The sequence below is a fragment of the Fundulus heteroclitus genome, chromosome 16, assembly GCF_011125445.2.
Source record: "Fundulus heteroclitus isolate FHET01 chromosome 16, MU-UCD_Fhet_4.1, whole genome shotgun sequence".
NCBI classification, from domain to species: Eukaryota; Metazoa; Chordata; class Actinopteri; order Cyprinodontiformes; family Fundulidae; genus Fundulus; species Fundulus heteroclitus.
In genome coordinates, this window is record NC_046376.1 from 25184841 (window position 1) to 25200554 (window position 15714).

Sequence of the window (15714 nt, forward strand, 5' to 3'; positions counted from 1 at the left end):
TGTTTACCATTCAACTCGGTGGTACAGAGAAATAAAGGAGCATATATTATGCTCCTTTATATGTCTAGATGTATTCTTCGATTTCCCTCAGTCACAGTTCCACAACCTTGTGTCTTTTTCTGCCCTGTGCATAGATTCTTATATCAGAATAATACATTTATCAAAGTGAAGAATTCCCTATACATCTTGAATTACTGGCCAATGTTTACCCAAATGTTCTTCTTAAGAGACCGGCAATAAGTGATTTGTGTGCCTTATGTTGTTCTTCATGGAAAATACATTTTAAGTGCTAATCCCTTAGTCACCCATGACAAAAAACATCTGATTAGATCAGATGCTGGGCCTTGTGGAAATGGCATAAAAAGGTTATTTTGGCTGACCTTCTGTTAAGTTCAGTGATGAAGCAGCTTCTGTTAAATATAGATTGCAGGAGCAGGTTGTTGTTTTTCTTTTTCTTTTTCTTTTTTTTTTTTTTTTTGGGGGGGTAGTTGCCATGTAGAAGTGCCCACAGACACGTGAGATTTTGTTGCTGCACGTCTAATGATACTAACAAGTGGTATCTTGAGTGAACACATCAAAAGGAGAAAATGATGCATCTGGACCTGGTGGAATCTGCAAGGCTGTAGTTATAAAAATAAAAATCATGATGTCCAAGAATAATTATTTGTCCTCTGTGTTCCTCAGGCTTACAGGTGGTGCTGAAATCCATCATGAAGGCCATGATTCCCCTGCTGCAAATTGGCCTATTGCTTTTCTTTGCCATCCTCATGTTTGCCATCATTGGTCTGGAGTTCTACATAGGGAAATTCCACAAAACCTGCTTCGACAATACTACAGGTGAAAAGGACTACATGCACATGTGCAGCATTTGCCCCAGAGCAGGCATCTGTGTCAGCTGGTGTAGAATTCATTTAGTCATAGTAAAAAAAATAAATAGAAAATCAAGCCCTCTACTATTTCCATCTATCTATCTATCTATCTATCTATCTATCTATCTATCTATCTATCTATCTATCTATCTATCTATCTATCTATCTATCTATCTATCTATCTATCTATCTATCTATCTATCTATCTATCTATCTATCTATCTATCTATCTATCTATCTATCTATCTAGTCTGTCTGTCTGTCTGTATGTATATTGTATTTATATATTTTTACCCTGACGCAAACTCACTTCTTCCCAGATACAGATGAGATCCGGGAAGAGTTTCCATGTGGAAATGAACCTCCATCCCGGCTGTGTCCAGAGGGCACCGTTTGTAGGGGGTACTGGTTGGGACCAAACTATGGCATTACCCAGTTTGACAACATCCTGTTTGCTATCCTCACCGTCTTCCAGTGCATCACCATGGAGGGCTGGACAGACCTGCTCTACTATGTATGTACTATCGAATTTCTGCCATTTTGGCAATGTTGCTTCATGTTTTACAGGTCAATCCACTTTATGCAATGCAGTGATAAAGACTATGGGTCAGCATGATGGCTCAGTACAGTAGGCTACATGATCATACGGATGACAATTCTCTTAAGATTCCAGTCTTTCCCTGTTACTGTTGCATCTTTTCGTACCACACTTTTTCGTACCACTCAATTATTTTCAGCAATAAAGTTTTGAGGCTTATCCTCCTTGTGTAGAGTGTCAATGACTGTCTTCTGGACATTGTCACGTCAGCAGTCTTCCCCGTGATAGCCTGTAGCCTACTGACCCAGGATGAGAGACCATTTAGAAGCCCAGGAAACATTTTAACTTTTTCCACAATATTTACATTTAATGAGACTCTGAATTTCGGGTTTTCACCAGTGAGCCATAATCATGAAAATTACTAGAAATAAAGGTTTGAAATATTTCACTATATGTAATAAAACAATTTAATATTAATTTAATAATGAACTTTTCAACAATATAATTTTTTTTAGATGTACCTTTATGTGATAAACTTGAGCTGTGCTATTACTAAGTTTTATTAACCTTCCTCATTCAATTCCTGCCAGATTCTGAGACAATTTTCTGAGCCACATTTAGAATTACGGCGAGTACAAAGGTAATAAAATGCATAGGGTTTTATTTAAAAGGACGATAGTAACTTTCAACCCGGACTGCAAGGATTCTGAATCCAGGGATTTGGCTTTGTCTGAAAGAGGAGACTGAGCTGGCAGAAAGGTCAACTGAACATAAATGTAGGATGACTGGAGAAAAGAAGTTCCTGGATTTTAGGAAGGAACAGAAAGAGTGAAGATACTGAGGGTTAATTTTGGAGGTGAGGCGATGGAGCAGTTCTTGTGTTCTAGGAGGATGTTGTGGAGACTTGAGCTGGTGAGTTAGTTCTTGGAGAGAAGTTGAACGAAGTTGAAGCCAAAGAAGCTGCGATGGATGACCATGGAGCGAAGCAGATTTAGGGTATAATCTCACAGTTGAGTTTGCTGGAGGAATCCAGGACTGGAAAGACGACTTTAACCTGGGAGCACGGAGAGCACAAAGTTAAGCTGAGATAACTATAAATAGCTTCATTGCAATCACAAATAACTTCTAATAATACAGTTAACATGAGCACATATGGCTTTACTTACCAACAAGGTTGATAATCAGGCAAAGAGTGATCATCTTGTATTTACTTATATTCTCAGTAGTCAAATGATTGTGATTGCAGAGAGGTTTACTGTCTGCCATTGGTCAGCTACGCCCTGTAGCTGAGATCTTCTGTTCAGGAAGAGATTCACACATGCACAAAACATGCTAACACTCATGACAACAACCCCGCCACCCTCCCCAAAAAGGCAGTCACTTGGAGGTTTGGAAGACCCCGATAGGCTGAAGCCTCAAGGGTGTCATCAAAAATGATGACACCCTTAATCCAAAAATCCATGAACAGTCCTCCAAACTGTCAACATGACACTGAAAGCCCCTGCATCGTTGGTGAAGATGTAAAATCTTAATGTAAACTAATAGACATATATCAAGATATAAACAAGAAAAGGTGCTAAAATACAGGATTGATCTTAAGACTTCAAGGAAGGTTGATTTGAATGGCGGTGGGGCTGAGAACAGATTCAAATGCATAGGGACCAATGCCTCTTGGATAACATTGAGAGTCAGACTTTCAGACCAGGTAAGTATAATGAACCTGGAGACCTTTTTCTCTTAGACAGATGGCAATCTGGTACAACGGTATGGTTGAGGGTAGCAATGGTGATGTTTGTTTACATTTGCAAAGATGGTGATGAACAGAGGTGTCAGATATGTTAATTGGAATGAGAAAGTGGAGATAGTGGAGATGACTCAAAAGAGAAAGTCTGGTAGCAAAGGAGATATGACTATTGTGAGCATATATGACCCAGGGAAGTTGATAACTTAAGAAGATGGTTTACAAGAGCAAAGACAGCCTAATGTGCCTTTGGGTTCCTGATTCATGTGTTCAGTTTGACTGTTAATTTGGGGATCAAACCCAGAGCTGAGGTCAACCTTACCTCCTAAGGCAATGCTGAATTCATTCATAACTTTGGAAATGAATTGGAGGCCATGGTCAGCCATTATCTCAAGGGGTATACCATGGAGTCGAAAAACAGGTTTAACTTGAAGATTAGCTGTTTTGCTGGATGAAAGCATGTCACCAGTTTATTTAGAGAAACAAGTGACATGCCTTAGAAAAAGAATCAACGATGGTAATAATGGTGATGATACAGTTTGATAGGATGACAATAATCCGGTTACAAAGTCAAGGGCAATGTGAGATCAAGGGTGTTTAGGAATGGCAAAAGGCTGAAGAAATCATCTGGGAGGTTGATTACTTCTCTTGTTTCCAGCGAAGATGGGACAGGAAAGAACATAATCCTTAAATCTTGTACAAGTGATGACCACCAGAAAGACCTGATTAATACAAAGGTTTGATTTATGCCAGGATGACATGAGAACCGTGCAGTGTAAATCCGATAGATGAGGCGAGAGCAAACTGAGTTAGAAACATAGGCACGATTACGAAGACCTGTGCCGGGATCAGGATCAAATCGTTGAGCTCCGAGGAATTGATCATGAATCTCCCAGTTGAGAGCCCCCACAACATAAGATGGTGGGACTATAGAATCGATGGGGACCTCCTCAGAAGAAAATTGCCGAGATAAATTGTCAGGTTTAGTATTCTTAGAACATGGTTTGAGAATAAAGCCTGGAGGCATGCCAGGCCTATATAATACAGTAGGGGAAACCCTGTAAACCTTACACTTTGTGGCCATCCTTCTTGGCCACAAAGAAAAAGCCAACACTGGGAGGGGAAGTGGAATGGTGAATGATACCAGCCGCCAGAGACTGATTAATGTACTTCTCTCTTGGGTTTTGACAGATTATAGAGACAACTAGAGGGTAAGGGTGCACCTGGAAAAAGTTCAAAAAAATAATCATATGGCCGATGATGGGGTAACGAGAGTGCTTTAGATTTATTAAAGACTTGTTTGAGATCATGGTAGTCTTTGGGTACACTGGAGAGGTCGAGTGAGTTCACCTCCTCAATCAGACCGAATAAAATTGGTGGTTAGTTTTGGAGATGAAACAATGGAGCAGTTATTGCAGAGGCTTGAGTTAGTGAGTTCTCATGGTTTTGGAGGGAAAAATGAGAGCTGGAGAGTTAGCAGGCTGAAAGAAGGTGAAGCCTTTGCAGTGGATTACCATGGAGCAAAGGAGATTCTGGGAATAATCTGTCGCAGTTGAGTTTTTTGGAAGAATTTAGGACCAGTAAAGTGACTTTAAACTTGGAGCACAGAGCACACAGAGGTAAGCTGGGCTGAGTAACCATAAATAACTTCTAGAATCACAAGAAACTTCAAAGAATGTGGTTAACATGAGCACAGGTGGCTTGACTTTAGGAACAAGGTTGATCATCAGGCAAAGAGTGATCTTCTTGCAGGTTTGTATATTCTAGGTAGTAAGATGATTGTGATTGTAGACAAATTTGGAGTCTACTATTCGTCAGCCACCCCCTCAAGCGGAGCAGTGGGGCTCCGCTTGAGGAAGAGATTCACACACAGAAAAAAACAAATCAACACACCATGATCATAACTATTGGCTTTGGTCTGATTTGGACTAGTTTGGGTCAAATACCTGCTATTTAGACACAAATTAGTGTTCCAACAGGAAAATTATTTCAAAAGACACAGTTCTCAAATAGATAAAGCATCTTAACATTAGGCTTCTCGAATGCTATCCCCAAAGCCCTGTTCCTACCTATGTTCAAAATTTGTGGACTATGCTTAAAGCCAAGTCTGTATTAGAATACCCTGAAATTTTAATGAACTCTGGCAGTTCTGCCAAAACAAAGTCAAATATCCAGCCAGAACTGTGCTAAGATTTCGTTATAGTGTGGGAATGGCAATTCTTTCTTTCACTAATTGCTGTTTGGCATTCTTTATCTTTCTCTGGCCTAATCTTTCTCTCCTCCATGCCTCTACTCCTTCCTGTCTTTCTCGCTTTCTCGTTGTGTCGTTCCATCCCGGTGCTGCTCCATATTTAAAAAGGCCTGTTCAGCCCAAGTTATTCCTGCAGCTGCTGAGAAAGGGGAGCAATAAAACTTTTATGGTTGAAAAAAATGGTCTGCAGTACTCTGAGTATACAGCTGCAGTACCTAGTTACATGCTAGAGGAAGGAATGAGTGAGGAGATGGGTGACTTTAGATAAGGATCTATGATACAGAGTTTAAAAAGGTATTATTAGTCAAGGTCTAATAGGTGGAAGGAGTAAAAGGATGAATTTGTGTAAAAGCAAATAAGTGACAGAGAGGAGATGGGCAAGAAGGAATAGAGAGAGCTACACAAAAATAAAGATTAACAACTACCTACATTAGGACTGATAGGAATGGATAGGGTTTTAAAAGATTATGCACACAAGGAACAGCGGTTCTAAAAAAAAAATGAAAGAAAGCAGTGCTCCAAACAGGGACATTTTAGAGGCAGAGCAGGAATGAGAAAAGAATTTCTTATGCATAATTTACTCTGACAGTGCAGCTAAATAGAGTGGCAGAGATGTATTTACTTATTAAGATGATTTCAAGCACATTCATGTCATTACCGCTATGCTTCTGTCTCTGACTGCAATACAAAGCATGAAAATTGGAAGTATACTCTTAACAGGTATTGATTATAATCTAGTAAGCATCATTTAAACTTATAACATAAAAAGTATAAATGTATTACATATTAATACTGAATTTAATTCTAAAAATCATTGAAACAAGCTTTTTATTCTCAGTGCTACATTGAACCTGGATTAGGATTCCAGTAAACACATCATCAGTGCTCATTGTCCATCTATACTTGCTTCTCTGCTTTGCTACCCGATTTTCATATCTATCTTATTTCTTTAATGAACTAACAGTTTAGAATTCTTTTATATTGGTAATGAACTGGATATTTCTGTTGTGGTAGATCAATAAAACGGGCACAAAGCAAAACATTGACTACTCTGCATAATATCTGGGTGTGTGTTTCCAGAGCAACGACGCCTCAGGGAGCGCATGGAACTGGATGTACTTCATCCCTCTTATCATCATTGGCTCCTTCTTCATGCTCAACCTGGTGCTTGGAGTGTTGTCAGGGTAAGTGTGCAAGTTTATTTTCCTGTATGTCTCTTGCAAAGGGCACATAAAAGTGTTTGCTATGTTATTATATAGTAGCAAATGTAAAACTAAATGTATTCCTTTTTCGAAATTTGATTAGTTCAGTCCATGGCAAATTTGTAAAAATATTTATTTTGTGTGTCTCTTTAGGGAGTTTGCCAAAGAGAGAGAGCGTGTGGAGAACAGGAGAGAGTTCCTGAAGCTCAGAAGACAGCAGCAGATTGAAAGGGAACTCAATGGATACCTGGAGTGGATCTGCAAGGCTGGTATGGAACATGTCTCAGCTGATTTGCAGATGAAAGATGCCATCATAAAATTTACATATACCTTTATTTTTAATTCATTTTAAAAATAGAATTTTGTTCCAGCTTCTTGGCAAACAGCAAACTGGACTTTAACTTTTAATTATATCATCAAATCTACACAGATAAAAAAAAAAAAATCTATTGGAATTAGAATTACAGGAAGGTACACATCATTACTATTTCAAGTGTCCAAAATTATAATACACTTTATCTTTGTTTCTTAATGTAAAAACGACAAATTTTACTGTGGCACAAACACAGACAAAAAGTGTTTTATCATTAAATAAAAACATAATTGTCCAAATAAAGTGTTTAATAAATTGACACTATTTTTTATATTGTACATTTTTGTTAGAAAAGAAGCTGAGCTTGGTCACTGCATGGCTGCAAACCTTTCCACTGTGCTGAACACACAATTCCAATATAACCTTTGTATCCCACACATGAGGAAGGAATTGCTTATCGTAACTCATAACTACCCTATCACAAAAAGTCAGCTCTGCTTTAGTTCCATATTCCATGGTGTTTCCTGCCCCTTCCACTACATGTTTTAAGACATTACCTAACATATTTTTCCATTAGTCTTAACTTGCGTAGCTTTCATCCTCTTCAACTCCTGCACTATAGTGATAAGATGGGAAAGCAATGAATGCAACTTAATATGTTCTTGTTTTGAAATATTTAGCTTTAATAACTCAAAGTAGGGGTATGTTTTTTTTTTTTAGATCATTAAAGACACAAATATATGAAGCAAAATCATTAATGAAGTCAACCTACCAAAGGGGCATTTATATTGGATTAGGACATACACTCTTTTGCAATATTATTCAGTTATTATTATAATTTTGTTTTTTTCTTCTACTTCTTTTTTACATGAGATATAGCAATATAACATCATAGCAATATATTGGGCACTTTGAAATTATTCTTTTATTAAAATAATTTCCAACGACCTCAAATGTTTTAAACTAAACAGTATTAATAATCCAAAACTTGGACATTGTAGAATTCATCTTATTTATCAGGAATATCAAGTGGATATGCTCAGTCTCCATATTTAGCCCAGCCTACTTCTCCCTTATATTTTAGCAATTTGGCATTCCCTTACCAGTTAGTGAAGACCTTTGTGTGTTGGCTACAACTGATGATACCTTCACGATAAATTTAGTTTGCTGAACTCATAGCTTCCATCACTGATAATCTGCTGTCAATCAGGGAAATACTTATTTTTCTTGTCCTTTAACCCAGCTGCCGGGTACATAAAAAATGTGTAGTAAATATTGGGGATTGGGGTCATATATACAACGGATATAAGTTTCTCTCTTATTCACTTTTTGAACTTTAGTCTTTTATTTATTTTAGTGTTAAACTGTGATGATCATCTTGTCTTCATTGGTGTTGCAGTAAAAACATGAATGTTTCAATGCTATATTCTAACGTTTTCTCTCTGTGTTTTGTAGAAGAGGTCATCTTGGCAGATGATGAGAATGAAAATGATTATGATGGTATGAAATAATACTTTGCATACATTAATGAGCTTTTCTAATTAGGTATCGCAACTAAAGAAAACACACATTTCAACAGTATTGTTGGCTTATGGAAACGTATTTCTGCTGCTCCAGGTTCCCGTAGAAGAGCTACAAAGAACCACAAGAGCAAAGCGGAGCTCCTCAATCCAGAGGAGGTAGAGGGAGATCTGGCATTGGGTAAGATATGTTGTGTCCCGCATAGTCTGTCTCAGACACACACACAAACATCAGATACACAGAGATGGTATCTTATCTTGCATTTCAGCATTATCTGACTGCCCTTTCTTTACTTCTTCTGCCCTTTGCTTTTCTGTCTTCTTCTTTACTGCTGTGTTTTTTCTGATATTACATTGCTCCTTTCCATTTTCCCTTTGTCTTTCTCCCTCTCTTTGTCCAGCCCCTGTTATCTCAATCTAACTTGACTCCTCCCAAAGTTTTTTCCGCCACCTTTTTTAATTTCAAACAGACTGGAGGAGGTGGAGACAAAAACTTATGTTTCTGTTTTGACATGCCCTGGTTGCAATTTTACATTTCTGGGGACATCACAATCTGAGTATAAACAACCAGAAATTCAATTTATTCTATTGCAAAGGACATTTTGACTGTAAATTTGAAAGAAAAGCATGTTATTCATTTGTATTCAGCTGTCTTTACCGTGAAAACAAATCCAGTTCAAGCAATTGCCTTCACAAGTCATCTAGTCCCAATATAAATGCAGCTGTTCTGTGAGGGCCTCAGATGTTTCTTTGTTAAAAAAAAAAAAAAAAAAAAAAAAATTGCACAGAAAACAGCATTAGAGGTTCAGTTTTCCACAAGCCATTGTAGCAAAACATTTGGAAGACGTGCTCTGGTCAGATGGGACTAAAACTAAACTTTTTTGGCTACATGCAAAGAGTTGTGTATGGGAGAACACTACCACTGAAAATACAGCATTTCCACACTGGCGACTGCATCAGGGTTTGAATTTCTTCAGCAGAGAGTGAGAAACTGGTGCAAGTTGATGGGAAGATGAATCAAATAATACAAACACTTTCCTTTTCGAAAACCCATGAGAAGCTTCAAAAGACTAAAAGCTGGGATGAGGTTCACTTTCCAACAGAACAACAACTCTTACTGTACAGCCAGATTTTTAATGGAATTGTTTAGCTTTATGTGTGGTAATGGACGTTTTGGTCTAAGTCCAGATTTAAAGTCAATCCTGAGTTTTGGAAGACCTCAAAACAGATGTTCAAAGATTTTCTGTCTAGTCTGACCAAAAATGTCAGGCTCTTTATGAGCAACGAGTGATAGTCCAAAAGACCTTTAACTACATGTGCCAAATTTGCCAAGAAGCTGAATTCTCGCAGTAATTGTGCACTCACAAATACACAAGAATCCTACATGTTCCACTCCCGCCTCCGCCATTGGAGAACTTACACAGCACGAGTCGGCCAATCATATTGTGGTATTATGGTTCAAGGCGGGACATACAATTGTCACAAAAGGAAGAGTTGCCGAACCCACAGCCGAACCAAAATAAAGATGCAGGAATCCACAATTTCATCTTAGAAACAGCAAGAGGTGCATTTTTAGATGGCAAGAATGTGTGTGTCTGCCTATGAAATTTTCATTTCATACTGTGATTGGCTAAAACCAGGCTTTTGTAGGAGGGTAATGGGTATCGCTCCACCCAACCAGCTGAACGTCCCTCGTTTCCCTGAACAGATTTGATGGGAGCAGAATGATATTGATAATGTGTAGAAGATATGTGAAGAACTTAAATACAAATGCATTCCACGCTTTTTAGATTTAATCTGTTTGGGGGGAAAAAGAAAATCACGTTTTATTCTACTCTCAATTCACAGTAAGCTTCCAGTGAAGTGTATTAATGTCTGTTGTTGTAACATGTTGAGAATTTTAGAGGTAGGAACAGTTTTGCAAAACAATTGCAATATATGCTTCAACAGAAATGTTTAAAAAAAAATTCTGTTATTTTGCTTAGAAATTTCCAACTAGCAAAACAACCTTTATGACTGTTCCACTTTGTTTTTACATCAGAAAAGATTTCACGATGAACTCATATTGATTTCACAGCTACCTTAGAGGTCATACATTTGTTATAAATGTACTCAGAAATTAATACTACATAGGGAATTTGTTATTTTCAGTCAGAAATGTTTAGGATCAAATTTGTCCCTTTCACTTCTCAGTGTTGCACATACAAGTTACACAATTTGCCAATTTGTGATAGTTTGAGGCTAAAAACATTTTTTTCTCTCTCTTTTTCTTCATCTTTCCCAGGCTCGCCATTTGCTCGTGCCAGCCTGAAAAGCTCAAAACTTGAGGGTTCATTGTTCAAGAGGCGGGAGCGGCGATTCCGTTTTTTTGTCCGACGTGTCGTCAAGTCCCAGGCATTTTACTGGACCGTGCTGTGTTTGGTGGGCCTCAACACACTGTGTGTGGCTGTAGTGCACTACGACCAGCCGGAACCACTTTCAGATTTTCTATGTGAGTAGGAGGGGAACACAAGCTCACTTTATGTACAGATTATCCCTGCAAATACACAAATGCTGTCATCAAAGGAAATGAGAAAGGGAGTAGGTTAGCAAATTCTTCAGCAATGTGGCTAAATCCAAGAAAAGCCTGACGTGAAAATTGACTAACAAGTACATCCGAAAGCAACCCGGAGCTACATATTTGAATGTTTGGAATATATTAACTATTATATTCGATTAGTATACATATAGATATAAACTGCTGACCATGTTTTAGACTAGATTCTGGTTTTGGCAGTTTCATTCCCCCTTCATATATCTGAGAAAAAATCGCCGTGCTCACTAATTTGTTGGGTGGCATCATTGTTCTTATATTTTTCCCTAGGCTTGAGAAAGTAGAGTATTAAATTAGGAGTGAACCTTTGCTGTTTTACATGAAAAAAATATTTGTTTTCGACTTTCATCTCCCCTTTTTGACTGTTTTCTTCCTTCCATAGTTTATGCTGAATTCATCTTCCTGGGGATTTTCCTGACTGAGATGTGTGTTAAGTTGTATGGCCTTGGAAGACAGGCCTACCTCAACTCATCCTTCAACTGTTTTGACTGCATTGTAAGATCCTGCATTGCCCTAACAATTCTGTGAAAAAATTTATTACCCAATAAATGTATTACATAAGTGAAAAAAAGTTATCCAAACCAACCTGCCTCTATGTGAAAACATGACTGCCTCTCTTTATAAAGATCATAAATGAAATTCTGATTGACGTTATTTGGACGCCTGAGTTCAGTTTGATTAGCTGCTTAAATAGTACTTGTCTGACAACATGAAATAGGCGAAATAATTCTCAAAATGCAACACGACATGCACCAATCTAAAGCAATTCAGGACCAAATGAGGAACAAAGTCTTCCGCATCTATCATTCGGGAAAAAGTTACCAATCCATCTTTAAGGCTAGGGGACTCCCGTGAAACAGCAAAATGAAAGCCACAGTTACAGAGAACTACAGTGAAAACAGTGGTGAACCTTCCCAGGAGTGACCATCCTACCAAAATAATTCCAAAAGCACACTCACGATTCATCTGGGAGGTCACAAAAGCAGCAACTAAATCACTCCAGCCCTCACTTGTCTCACTGTTCAGGTTCCCAGTAATATTCAGTGAGTACCAGGAAAATCATAATCAAATCATAATGCTCAAAAATGTGACTGATTGAAAACCATTCTGCCAAGAAGAGTGAGCCACAGTTCTTTCACTGTGATGTTAACGATTCATTGCCAGTCATTTCAAACGTTTCATAGCAATTGTTGCCTCCAAAGGTGGCACAACCAGTTATTCGTTTTGGGGGCACTGACTTGTTTTCACATCAGACCAGGTTTGTTTAGATAATCAGCATTTGATAATGCTTTCAGTAATTAGTCTCATCTTTCTCTCATACAAACAAAAATGTGATGATCTGAAACATTTCTCACAACAGTTTTTACATGGTCTCCTTATACACAGAAAAAAAATCTAAAGTTACAAACTAACACAAACACCTGCAAGCACTTTCTTTACCGCTGCATTACACAGGAAATAGCCCTTTTCTCATGCACATTTGTTATTTTGTGCTAATAGGAGTAGAATTTTATTTTTGCGTAAAAGAAATGCTCATATTTGTGTGTATTTGCGTTAGGTAATATGCGGTAGCATATTCGAAGTGTTGTGGTCAATCATCCAACCGGGCACATCATTTGGCATCAGCGTGCTACGGGCTCTCAGGTTATTAAGAATCTTCAAAGTCACCAAGTGAGTCGCAGAATCATTATCACTTCCACCTAAAATGAACAACATCCTGCTGCAATCATCATTAAGCACAACTTATTGCACACTTTCTTTTGTCTTCTCGCCAGGTACTGGGCATCATTGCGCAACCTTGTCGTCTCGCTGCTCAATTCCATGAAGTCCATAATCAGCTTGCTCTTCCTGCTCTTCCTCTTCATAGTTGTCTTTGCCCTTCTGGGCATGCAGCTCTTCGGAGGACAGTGAGTGCTGTTGTCTTGGCTCTCTCTTTTTCTTTCATAATTGACCTCATTTGCAGTGGTTTTCCAGATTTTCACTAAATCACAAGGTATTGTTGTTGTTTTTTTTTTTAAACAAGAGGAGTTTTTCATTTTATACAAATCTGGTTATATTGCTATTTGTTACGTTTTTTCATATTTTCACTCTCTTTTCTTTCACCTCCTACTAGGTTTAATTTTGAAAGCGGCACCCCTCCGACCAATTTTGATACCTTCCCTGCAGCAATAATGACGGTGTTTCAGGTGAGCGGAGACAATGTTCTGAAAGAGGGAAGATGAGAGAGAGAGAGAGAGAGGAAATGATTGCAAAAACTAGTTTTTAATAGACCTAATTATTTGCACACAAGCATACAGTATGAAATAATAAGAACTCTTCTTATAAATTCTGAATATTTTTTTAGAAGCGTTTGAGGAAAACATGATTGGGAAAAGATCCATGCTGGCTTCATGAATTCTCTGTGCACAGCATGTGCCATATTTACTGGCACCCCTGGTAAAGCTGCGAAAAAAAGCCTTAAAATAGTTTCACATTTGATCGCAGTTGTATAATCTCAAACTAAAAGATTTCACAAAATGATACCTTTAATTTGAATATATTTATTCAATGGGACAAAATCCCATGAAAAGATGTAAAGAGAGTTTACCAAATGGACAGCACTTAGTTTTGTCCTATAATTTTACACATGGTTGGAAGTTACAGAAGTGGCATCATTGACCATTAATCTTTGCATAATCTTTCAAGATCATTTAGAGCTCTGAATTGTGTCTTTTCTTCACCTCAGCCTAACCCTTTCAATAGGATTTAGGCAGGGCTGGCCAAAGGTTGTATTGGGGCCTTAAGCTAAATTAAATCTGGAACCTCTCTTCCTGTGTAAGACTATGACCACAGCTAACATTATTCAATACAGATGTGGAACAATATGCGAGAGGGGGGCCAACTTTATTTGGTGGTGCTTAAAAAAGCCATTATGAATAATTGGTTATCATTTTCTGAGATGTACTCATGAACAACCCAAGCTCAAACACAATGAAAAGATTAAACTTGTGGCATCAGATTGCAACAATGGTATAACACAACAATTTAACAAAGAAGATACTTTTTTTGTAGTTTTAAAAAGTAAACTTGCCAATCCTTGTAAATCTAAAGTTTACATTTGAAACAATTATAAATTGTTCTGTCTTGCACTTGTTATGTGTATCAATAACTTTCCCAACAGTGACTTTGTTAAAAACTACAATCCCTTCCCTGAATCTTGGTGTCCGCTTGTTGGACTGTGTGTGTGTGTGTGTGTGTGTGTGTGTGTGTGTGTGTGTGTGTGTGTGTGTGTGTGTGTGTGTGTGTGTGTGTGTGTGTGTGTGTGTGTGTGTGTGTGTAATAGATCCTTACTGGTGAGGACTGGAACATGGTGATGTACGACGGCATTCAGTCTCAGGGTGGAGTTAACAAAGGGATGGCCTTCTCGGTGTTCTTCATTGTGCTCACTCTTTTTGGCAATTGTATCCTTTACCAGCATTATGGTCAAGATAAACATGAGCACATAAATCACAAAGCTAAATAAAACCAGTTATAGGTAATAATAGATTTTTATTTTAGCAAATTTCAAAAACAATGGAGTTAATTTCACATACAATCATTGATAATATGATGAAACAATTTTTGTGCAGCTAGCATTGTAAAATAACCAGTGACCGTTTATAAAATATATTTGATTTACTATTTGTTTATGGGTTTTCTGTACTCTACTCTTTTACAATGTCCAATGAACTGTATTTTTTTAACTCTGTGCTTAGACACATTACTAAATGTGTTCTTGGCCATCGCTGTGGACAATTTAGCCAATGCACAGGAATTGACAAAGGTAAAGTTATTCACAGTTTTGCTTATGATTTCACTGGAGTTTCTTACTTAACCATATGAGAGTTGTTCTGTTGCCCTCATTGGTACTTGCAGTTTTTTTCACTTATATTGTGCTTAATTTTCCTCTATAATAATTTTTTCACTTATATTATGCTTAATTTTCGTCTATAATAATTTTTGGCAGGATGAGCAGGAAGAAGAGGAAGCTGCTAGTCAGAAGATTGCCCTGCAGAAAGCCAAGGAGGTGGCTGAAGTCAGCCCACTGTCGGCTGCCAACCTCTCCATTGCAGCGTGAGTTTTTGTTAATGCAACTGTTCTGTTTTGAATTTTGGCATAGGACGCCTGAATCTAGATGTCAAACGATTCAAATTTGTTTCAATGCTTCTTTTGTCTTCTTACCTTGCATTTCTCTGTTAAAAGTTAGATTTTTGGGAATCAACATTAAAGGAGAATACATCTAATTGAATTTTCACATTTTTCTCATTTTAGTTCATAGGGCTGTATGCTTAGTTGAGAAATGTAATGTTGCTCTAATGCATTCATGTATTTACTTCCTTGTCTTCTTTTTGCCATTTCATATGTCTGCTCTGGTTGTGTCCTTTTACATCTGTTTTCAGCTACACTTAGTGTTTTGACTGTGCCAACTAAAATAATCCCCTGGAGCATATATATGTATTTAGAATTGTACAATATTTTTTTTTCCAATGTAAAAACATGGAACCTTCAAGAAACAAATGACAGAGAACAGAGCACTTATGCAAAAGAATGTTTCTTAACAGATTTTACTGTTCTGTGAAGAACTATACACATTTAATATTTAAAGACATAAAATGTACCCAGTCTCAGACTATTTATGCTGAAATAATTTGCGTATTTTTGCTTAAAA

General features: G+C 37.7%; 1 protein-coding gene across 34 annotated transcripts in view; it reads left to right on the forward strand.

Moving 5' to 3' along the window:
- Positions 1–15714, forward strand: part of cacna1aa (calcium channel, voltage-dependent, P/Q type, alpha 1A subunit, a) — a 107890-nt gene that overhangs the window by 36395 nt on the left and 55781 nt on the right. For 24 of the 34 annotated variants that reach the window (XM_036148247.1, XM_036148245.1, XM_036148234.1 and 21 more), the window contains exons 5-18: positions 685–837; positions 1190–1383; positions 6480–6583; positions 6755–6870; positions 8370–8414; positions 8532–8615; positions 10719–10925; positions 11410–11522; positions 12586–12698; positions 12803–12934; positions 13141–13213; positions 14350–14467; positions 14762–14829; positions 15013–15119. In XM_036148247.1, coding sequence (XP_036004140.1) covers positions 685–837; positions 1190–1383; positions 6480–6583; positions 6755–6870; positions 8370–8414; positions 8532–8615; positions 10719–10925; positions 11410–11522; positions 12586–12698; positions 12803–12934; positions 13141–13213; positions 14350–14467; positions 14762–14829; positions 15013–15119 — 1627 coding nt within the window. The remainder of the gene's footprint in view (positions 1–684; positions 838–1189; positions 1384–6479; positions 6584–6754; positions 6871–8369; positions 8415–8531; positions 8616–10718; positions 10926–11409; positions 11523–12585; positions 12699–12802; positions 12935–13140; positions 13214–14349; positions 14468–14761; positions 14830–15012; positions 15120–15714) is intronic. The other 10 variants (XM_036148230.1, XM_036148249.1, XM_036148223.1 and 7 more) reach the window with 1 other exon arrangement.